Consider the following 9,711-nt stretch of genomic DNA (forward strand, 5'->3'; position numbering starts at 1 on the left):
GAAAAATGCTCCTTTCACCAAGTCAGATGTTTTCTGAGCCTGTGAAAAGGGGGTGGTCTGGATAAGCAGTCACTATCCTACAGATGTATTAAATAATCATGTACATATTTGTGAGGATCACTGCAGAAGTAGAATTGTACTTCTACTATGTATCTTAGCTTTGCAAACAAACAAACAATCTTTTTTCTTCTTTAACCCTCAGGCAAATCCACCTTGTTTGCTGTCCACTGTTCAGTACATTAGCAGTTTCTATGCCAACTGTTTATCTGGAGAAGAATCTTACTGGTGGATGCAGTTCACAGCAGCAGTTGAATTCATTAAGACTATTGATGATCGCAAGTAACTCAAACAGCACATACACGGGCAGACTGTTAGCAGAAGAGTCTATAAGAATGTACAACAGCTGCAAAAGCTAAGAAGAAACTTTCTTTGTATATAATATTGTACAGAATTGAGGCATTTTAAAACACACCTTTACTAATCAAATTAATTTAACAGGTTTTCCTCTTCTCTTTTGGTTGCGTTTTTCTCCCCTGTAGATACTGGCACTGTAAAAGGGACCACAGTTTTCAGGTATTTTGGAATCTTAAAATATGCAGAAAAGTCTCCATGTTTTTTTTCATCACCCCTTTTCCTGAATTCTTACTCATGTGAATAATTCACTTCATTTCTAATGGAATACTGAAACAAGAATCAGGGCAACCACTTAGTATACTTTCTAGCTTAATACACCTTTTATTAATAAAACACCAGCCACACTGCAAGTTTGTAGTAGGTGACATTAGTTACCAATTGTATTTCACCTAAATTTAAAATCTGAGAGGACAATGTAAATATTATATAACTATATTTAATGCATTGCAATTATCTTTGGACTCATTATCCTTTAAATAAACAAGCAAAAGCCTCTCTGACCTCTAACAGGTTGTTACGTACTGTGTTTTGGTAAATGAAAGGACTTTCTCAAAAGGAGAGATCTCAAGATTAAAAAAGAACAAACTAAACTATTTATTAAAATGTAATTACTGAAATTTCTGAAACTGGAATTTATAATAGATAGGGCTTAACTGATAGTTAAACACTTTTTGGCTAGGGCATTAGGGTGTTATAAAGGTTTGAATATATAGAGGAGAGGGACTGTAAGTTACAATAGATAAGTCTAATATAAAAAGGAGTAATATTACCTTACTGTAATATTTTTTTCTGAAATATTGTGTATACTGTACAAACCCCAAACAGAGATCCTTAACAAAACCTTGGGCTGTAATATATATTTTGATTAGTGACATTAAATACATATGCCAGGGGTTTCAGTGAATGTTTTTACTAAATGTTCTTCATGTTGTCTGCTATGCAGCAGTGCAAGTTTTACTGTTCATATAAAATATTTTAAAATATAACACTGTTCTTTATGAAACATATCATGACATCAGGTCAGGGTGTTTTATAGATTTCTCACCCCACCTTTCCCTTAAACTGATAATTATGAATTCAAAAACGTTTTTATGCACAACACCCCATAAATTTTTCATGAATGAAATGGTCTGAGTGATGGCCAGTGGTTGTCACCTGTATATAAGTAATTGCTGTTCTTTTTTAGCTAGAATTACACTGAAAAAGGACAGCAAGCATTTAATTTTTTCATGTCAGTATTATTCCTTGCTCTTCCTGGAGTGTTCGGTGCACTTCTGACAGAGGGATGTGTTAAGACTTGGTGTCTGTGACTGGTAAAGGAAACAAAATCTTTCTCACATTCTTTACAAAATATGTTTTTCTTTCATTGTTCTTTTGCTTTTTTGTTGGGTTTAGTGTGTGTATGTTTGTGTATGCATTTTGATGATTAAAACCTGTAAGGAACTAGTACTTAAAATCACTTGGTTAACTGAAATTGGAACAATTTATGTAAAGTATCAAGTGCTTGATTTGGCAGTGCTACTTGTCAAGGCATAATTAAAGAAACTTACTTTCTAGGGCTCTATATGTAATTCAGTACAGCATTTTTGCCAAGCTAATCACAGGTGAAAGAGTGGAATGGTAACATTTTTTATAGTCTTTCTCCTTTATTAGAGACTTGATTGTGTGGAGGAGCAACACTCAATAGAAATGAATTCCTCTGATCTGCCTTACTGTGGAAACTCAGTGTGTGTACCACTGCAACATTCTGGTTATTTAGCCTTGATGGGTTTTTGGTGCTGAACACGTAACTTAATATTGCAAGCACAGCCCTGACCGATAACACGCAGCAGTGAAGCACAAATACACCCTCGCAAAAGATATGGCCAGATCATATCTAAAAGCAATATAAATTTATTTATATTTAAGTGTCCTACAATATGTAACTATTACTTGAATATCTGAGATGTTAAGACCAATGTATGAAAGTTCTTTTAGTCCTGAAGTTTGGGTTTTAGTTGAGGATAATATTTGATCCTTAAATCAGTCTTGTTCTAAATCTTGCTAGTTTAAAAGATGGCACAACGACACCTAAGCTGGTGATTACCCTGTGCATTGCGTCCCGTTTGCAAGCTTGGCAAACAGAGTTTGATCAGCATCATCTGGTCTTTCAGATTTGCTTTCCTTCATGGAAGTGGCAAGAACCATTTTCTTCATTATTTTTATTAATTTGCTTTTCTGTGTAGAAAAATAAAAGAACTGGAGTAATTTTTTAAAAAACATTTTTAAACCAGTAAGTGTTTCGGTTAGCCCCAGATTAGCTGAGAGTATTCATTGTAAGATGGTCCTTTGCTTTTTTTTCTTTTTTTTTTTTTACCTGCTCTGAAAGTCCTTTATATAGTATTGCTAGGTGTAGTTAGAGAATTAGGCTTTCCAAAGAATTAAAAACCTTGTAATGTCATCTTAATATTTTCCCGTGGTGTCCCATAACATTTTGTTTTAAAATGATGAATTACGTGTATAGGAAGTGATGTTGTTAGATTTTTGGTGTGCAATAGTAAATGTGAAAAGAGTGCATAAAGGACCAAAAGTAACAGAACTGTTGCCAAAAGGTGCCAGCCAACCACGTACACCCGTTTCTGTAAACTTGGTGCTTTCCGTTAGAATTACTTCAACCACTGAAGGATGAACGGAACACCCTGAGGGAAAGGGGCTGGGGGGAGGTCATTAGCAGTAAGTGGATTGCATTCATGGACTTGGGGTTTGGTCATGGACTTCAGCACTGGGTGTTAGCGTGGAGAAACTGCCCAATTAAAAAATGGCATGACTATGGCCGTTAATTTTTGCAGAGGTGGTGTTTTCCTTTTCTTTTTCTGGGGGATAGAGGTGTGAAAGAAAAGGGCTGGTTCTTTCACCCCCAGGAGATTCCTTTTTTGCTCCTAACCCTAAAGGAGTTTTCTCTTGAAGGCTTCTTTTAGATCCTCTTTAAGGAGAATTGGAATGTGTATGACCTATTAGTCATTTAGGTTTAAAGGTTTTTGTTTTAAAGACCTTGTATTACCAAATGCTGAATGTAACTGCCATAAATTTCAGGAAAAAAAGCCACTATCGTGATCCCGTTTCCTGTCGGTGGGTTTCTGGTGAGCACAGTGTTGGTTTGTATCACTTGGAAACATCGGTGTTCTGTAAGCAAAATTCCAGCAGAAGTTTGAGAGCTCACCGCCGCGCTGAGGCCAGGTAGCGTGTAGGGGAAGGCTGCTGGGCCAGCGAAGGAGCAGCAGGAGCAGGCAGAGCTGATCAGCCGCAAAGCTTCAAGCAAGTGAAGCGTGTGTGTGTGTGTGTGAAATGGAGTGTGAGCAGTGTGCCCGTGCTGCTGTGCCCGCCGCGCAGCCTGGGGCTGGCAGCGTGACCGCAGAGCTGCAGCAGGGACACGGCCGAGGAGGGGGAAGGATGCTCGGTAACAGCTGGGAACCTGCTTGAGCCTGTACTGCTTGGGAATTAATCTCTGCTGCGTTAGTAACGTGTGTTCCGTACCTGTTAATTGTGCTTTACCTCTATCTCAAAGCTTTGTACTGCCTCTCCTCTTTGAAACTGGTACAGCCTTTACAAACCGGAATTAATGAGCTTGCACAATCTTGTACGCAGGAAACCCATCTTGTCTCTAACCTGGTTATTAATGTACTGTTCTGTAAGAAACTGATTAAAAGGAGAGCAGTTTTACCTGACCGGGCCTCCTCTTTCCGCCTCGCCCCCCCCGGCCCCGGCCCCGGCCCCGGCCCTGCCCCGCCGCTCCCGGGCCCCGCCGCCGGCCCTCGCCCGCCCCCTGGCGGCCGCGCGGGGCGCCTGCAGGCCCGGCCCGGCCCCGCTCCCGGCCCCGGCCCCCGCCCCGGGGCGCCCAGCAGCGGGCCCGGCTCCGCCGCCCGGTGCCGCCGCCCGGCCGCGGCTGGGTCCCCGCAGCGTTCCTGACCTTGATTCTCTCTCATTTGCATCCGGCATTTTTCATCCTCTGGAATATGGCGTTTGGGGACCTTTCCATCATTAAGTGGATTTACAGCAATTTCCTTATGTGTTTTCTCCAAGGGATTCTGTTATGAGAGGCACATTAAATCTCCATTAATACCTCATTATCCGACTGATAAGATTACCATGATAATGAGGCAGAAATTCTAATTGTTTCACTTCTTATTGTGCCTTTCATTAAATCATATACCTGCAAGTTGCCAGTGCAGAGGGGAGCCCCAGGCCCCGTGCGGGGAGCCCGTCCCCATGCGTGTCCCATGGTCCCGGAGGGGTGCTGGGGCTGGGGGCCGCGGTCACCTCTCCCCTGGCTGCTGCTCCCCCTCAGCCCCGCAGCGGGAGGGCTGCCTGGCCCGGAGCTGGGCTGGTGCCTGGCCTGGCGCTGTGGGGCCGCGAGGGCTGGTGGCCACCGCACGGCTGAGTCCCAGGAGCTCAGCACCGTGCTCCCACCCCAGCAGCACCCGCGCCTTTGCCCTGATGGAGGCCAAGGCCCGGACCCTGCCCCTGGCCATCACCCCCTAACGCACAGCCCTGCTCAGGCCTTGGTGCCCGCTCTGTGGCAGCGCCGTGGTTTCACACCGCGGCTCTTTCCTGAGGGCCTTTAAGCGCAGGGGTGTACAGCGCGTTCGCAGCCTCCTTCGGAGCTGTTACAGCCCATCAGGTCAATGATCCATGAACTAAAAAGTCTCTAAGCAGGAGCAATTATTGTCTATCATGTGTCAAAGGCGCCCGTATTGACCCCGATAGATGGAGCCATTATGGCCTGTTGAGTCAACGATCCATGAACCACACGTCCCTGGGAGCAGAGGTCTCCACCAGCACCCGTCCTGTGCGCTGCCTCCGCCCTGTCACCCGCGGAGGGCTGAGGGAGGCCCGGGATGGAGGTGGCTTCGTGCTGCGGGGCTGCCGCCAGCCTCTCTCCCCAGTAAGAGCCCCAGGAGCGGACGCTGCCCTGCCCTGGCCCGGTGCCCACAGCTGACTGTATCAGGAAACACCGTGGGAGCCCCGCTTGGCACCAGAGCCATCTCCAGATCCTGCAGCTCCTTACGGCAGGGCCACGAGTCCTCCGTGTGGCCAGGTCTGTTCCTTGGGCTCGCTTCGTGGCCGCCCAGAGCCTGGAGCCAGGCTCGCAGTGGCTGTGGGCATGAGGAGCAGGAGATGGAGCCCACTCGTGCCCCCGCCTGTGTCCCTTGTATCCGGATCTGCAGCAGCAGATAACGTTATCCTGCACAAGTGGACTTTGTTAAGCTCCTCCTGTGCTAACGAGGCGACGTCTCCATAGTAACTGGCACATTTGGAGGGCAGCAGGCTCACGGGACTGGGAGACAAAGCCTGTGCAGGAGCGGAGGCAGAGCCCACCCGCGGCCCCGCTCGGGCAGAGCAGAGGCGATGGCTCCTCGCTGCGGCACCGCGGCAGCCCCATGGCTCCCCACGAGGAGCTGGCTCTGACCCCAGCAGCCCTGGTGCTTGCCCCGGCCACACAGCAGCAGGGACACGGCCGCTGTGCCAGGGCAGATTTTGGCACTGCCCTGCAGCACCGGAGCCACCGCGTGCCCGGGCTGGGGCGGCCGCGGGCCCGGCTGTGCTGCAGCAGCTGGGCCGGGCAGATGCGCGGGGGCAGCGGGCGCCCAGCCCTGCCCTGCCCTGCCCTGCCCTGCCGGCAGCGCAGCCACTTACCCGCGTCGCCAGCGGAGTCATTGGGCTGGGGTTAATCAACATTCATTCATGTTTCCAAGTGTAAATTGAGCATTTGTTTAATTATGTGTAAGTAGCAATACATTCTGGCCATTATCTAAATCACTATTTTATTTCCTGGATGTGGTTTCATAATGCTGGGTTTGTACTCCAGCCTCTGCATCATTAACAGAGAAGAGTTAATGAATATAAAAGCGTAAAGGCTAATTACACTTTAATTTACAATCATGGTCTCATTTTGGGACCACATGAAATCTGTTTTGAAAACAATTAAAAAAAAAAAAAGCCCAGTGAAGGTCTGGTGACTGGAAGGGTTTTGGCATAAAGCGAATGGTGCCAGTGGCCGCTGGGCCCGTGTCAGCACGGCCGTGTGGTGCTGGTGGAGCCGGGGCTGCCCACGGCTCCCGGGAGGCCAGCAGGTCCCTCGTGGCCCCGTCCCCAAGGACAGCCGATGGCAGTGGGGTCAGGGCTGCGAGCTGCTGTGGGGGCCTGTGCCGAAGGATGTAAATTGGAGCCTGAGTGGAGAGCACAGTTCACCTGAAGGAGACAAAGATTTATAGGGCTGCAGATGTTGAAAGCAAAATTCAGCAAGACTGCTGACTCGAGCACTTTACAATATTTACAATTACTGGAGATATAATGGCATGCTTTCCAGCGAGCAGGACTCGTGCAGGAGCAGATATTGGTGCCCACTTATTACGGGGTGACGGTATCTGAAATCGAAGCTCCCAGTAGGAGAGGTGAAGGCGAGCGGTTTAAGGCTCCTGTTCTGCTGTGACACCTGCAGGGGGATCGCTCTGAGCAGCAGAAATTTGATGATCTCGGATGTGGTGTTTGGGTGCCTTGGTTGCTCCCTGCAGGATGGCGTGTGGGGGAGCCTGGGGGCTCCATCCCTGACCGTGGGTGATCGCCCAGGGCAGAGCTCACAGCCTCCTCCGAGGACCTCCATGTCCACAGGGGATGTTCTTGTCCACGTGCAGCCTCCGTGTGGTGCTCAGCACTGAAAGCAGGAGCGGCAGCATCTGCGGTCAGGTGCAAGGCTTGCTGGCATGGAGGAGCCATCAGCTTCGCTGGCCGCTGGTGAGTGCCGGCACGGGGCAAAGCAAAGTGTTCAGTGAGCGGCTGCCGGGCGTTGCTGCCAGAGCGGCCGTGCCCCGCAGCAGCACAGGGCCTGGGGCAGCGCTGGGGACTGGAGGTGCTTTGTGTAACGGCACAAGCTGAGTTTTGGGTTGTTGATATTTAAAATACTTCAACAGCTGGCGCTGCTTTAGCCCAAACCATGCTGCCACGGTCAGTTCTGTAACTGCTCCGCACACACCAGGTCAGTGCATCGCCCCCGTCCCAGTACCTGCCCCTGGGGGCTGGCTAACGGTGTTTTGTACCCAACAGTACGGCACCAGGCACCCACTGTGGGCAGACAAACCACGGTGATTCAGCCCCCGTCCTGCCCAGCGTGGGCACTGGGCACTGCTGGTGTGGTGGAGGGCAGGACCCGCGGCAGAAGCTGGAGCACGTGGCTCCTGGCAGTGTGCGTGTGTACCTGCACTCGTGTGCACACCTCCACCCGCTAGTGTTGAGCAAATATCTGCTTATATTTCCTTTATTGTTCTGATTCCCTCAAAAATGAAATAAAAACCAAGTGCTGACTTCAGGAGGGAGCAGTGGCCTCGGAGCGAAAGGCTTATTCTCTCCGCTGGGCTGGCTGCCTGCATCCAGCAGCGGAAATAAATCTCCCTGAGAAAACCACTTTGCTCACACAATTTCAATCCAGCAGGGCATAGTGGCATCACTCACTTCTTGTTTTATTTAGCTGATAATCTTTTATTGGGCCAGCAGAGCCCCGTGAAAGCACGGTGCCGTTGCAGGGCTGCTGTGGGTGCTGCGGCTGAGCTGGGCCGTCTGCTGAGCGCGGCAGTGCCCAGAGGGGAAATCTGCACCGCAGGCTGAGCTCGGGCAGAGCTGCGGCCCTGCCGGGGCTGTGCGGGCCCCTACAGGGCTGTGCAGCCCCCTGCCCACGGGCAGGGATGGGACAAGTCCTTCTGCTCCCCAGGCGCCTCTGGAGGTGACTCAGGGCCATCTGCTCAGGCAGAATTTTGAGGACTCAGCACTCGCGGCGGCCCCAGAGGCTCTGCAAATGCCTCTGCTGGTGATGGATGAGCTGAGGGGCAGAGGGGGCTCCTCCGCCAGCCTGCACCCGTCAGGGCACCAGGTCACCCTCACCAGGCTGCGGGTGCGGGGCTGCTCTGCCGCCAGTGCTGCCATCGTGCATGGTCCCATGGGGTCCATCTGGGAGTGTGTCCCCGCGCCATGCAGGCACCCAGGGAAGCTCAGCTTCCCTCTCCCTCTGCTAGTGCGAGAGCTTTGCCACAGCTGAAGCTCTTACAGTCCCTCAGACAGGTTTGTCATCCCACTTGTCACCGAGCCGCAAGGCCATGTCACTAATGAACACATCCAACACTCCGAGTGCCTGCAGTCGCTAATTGAAAGCGTTCACAATTGGGAATTAATGCGAGTGAGACACATCCACTGCACTAATAAAGATTTGCCTTTCAAAAATCTCCGTCTGCTGAAGGCCAGCGGAGGGATGGTGCCTGCAGCGCCCTGCCCATGCCAGGCAGCGGCCGATGGCACAGGCTGTGTGCGGCCCCGGCTCGGCCGCGCCTGCAGTGCAGGGGCTGGGGCGGCATCGACACGGGGCACGGTGCTGGCACCTGATGTCCCCTCCATCCCCCGAAATCCTGTCTGCTCAGGCGATGCACAGGAGCCGTGTGGGGCAGGACGTGGGCAGTGCCCTCGCTGCCAGAGCTGCTCGGTGCAGAGTGGCCGCCGAGACACGGTGCGAGTCCTCCCGGCTGGCTGCTCCAGCAGAGGTGGCTGCTGCTCTTCACAGCGCAGAGCTGGAGGGACGAAACGGCTCTATTAGCAGCAGGTTTTCCTTCTGTTACACTGCTCTAGGAAACGGCGTGCCCGGATCTGCAGCCGAGGTGGCGGCTGGCACCACGCAGGGGCTGGGTGCTGCGGCGAGGGGCTGAGGAGGTGTCGGGTGTGAGGCTCCTGCAGGGCCACCACGGCAGCACCAGCCGTGTCCCATGGGGGCTGGACACAGGCCCAGGAGCTGTGGGGCAGTCGGCTGAGCCCTGACCTCTCAGCACCACTGCTGTGGCCCTGAGGGGCCCTGGGGACCAGCAGGCTGTGCCCCGGGGGGCTCCAGGTTGGAACCAGATGGAGACACGCTGGTTGTTCACTGCACCACCGGTACCGTTCCTTCACTGCCCCCTTCCCCTGCCCCCCATGAACAATTCCTGCTCACTGGTGTGTGGCCAGGCTGCAGCGCCCTGCAAACCCTGCCCCGCACAGCTCGGGGCTGGCCTGTGCCTCCCACCCGGTGCCAGCCGGGCAGGGCTTGTGTGCTGCTCAGGGCCCCCCACCCAGGGCTGCCTGGTGCCCCCCGGCCCCCGGGAGCTGCCTCCAAGGGGCTGGTGCACAGGGCAGCGTCCCAGCCACCCCCCGTTGCCGGTTTCAGCTCCCCTGTCCTTGTCATCGCAAGTCGTGTCAGCAGTGATTTCATATTTACTTCCAGATCATGGATGGAAATGTTGAATATCT

General features: G+C 51.7%; 1 protein-coding gene across 6 annotated transcripts in view; it reads left to right on the top strand.

Moving 5' to 3' along the window:
* The window catches only part of GAPVD1 (GTPase activating protein and VPS9 domains 1), a 28,502-nt gene extending 24,392 nt beyond the window's left edge, over window positions 1-4,110 (top strand). For 5 of the 6 annotated variants that reach the window (XM_084298853.1, XM_084298849.1, XM_084298851.1 and 2 more), the window contains one exon: window positions 203-4,110. In XM_084298853.1, the coding sequence (XP_084154979.1) occupies window positions 203-343 (141 nt within the window). In that variant the 3' untranslated portion in view covers window positions 344-4,110. The remainder of the gene's footprint in view (window positions 1-202) is intronic. The other variant, XR_014619003.1, reaches the window with a different exon arrangement.
* Window positions 4,111-9,711: the final 5,601 nt, after the last annotated feature.

Source organism: Netta rufina (assembly GCF_964035555.1).
Source record: "Netta rufina genome assembly, chromosome: 20".
NCBI lineage: Eukaryota > Metazoa > Chordata > Aves > Anseriformes > Anatidae > Netta > Netta rufina.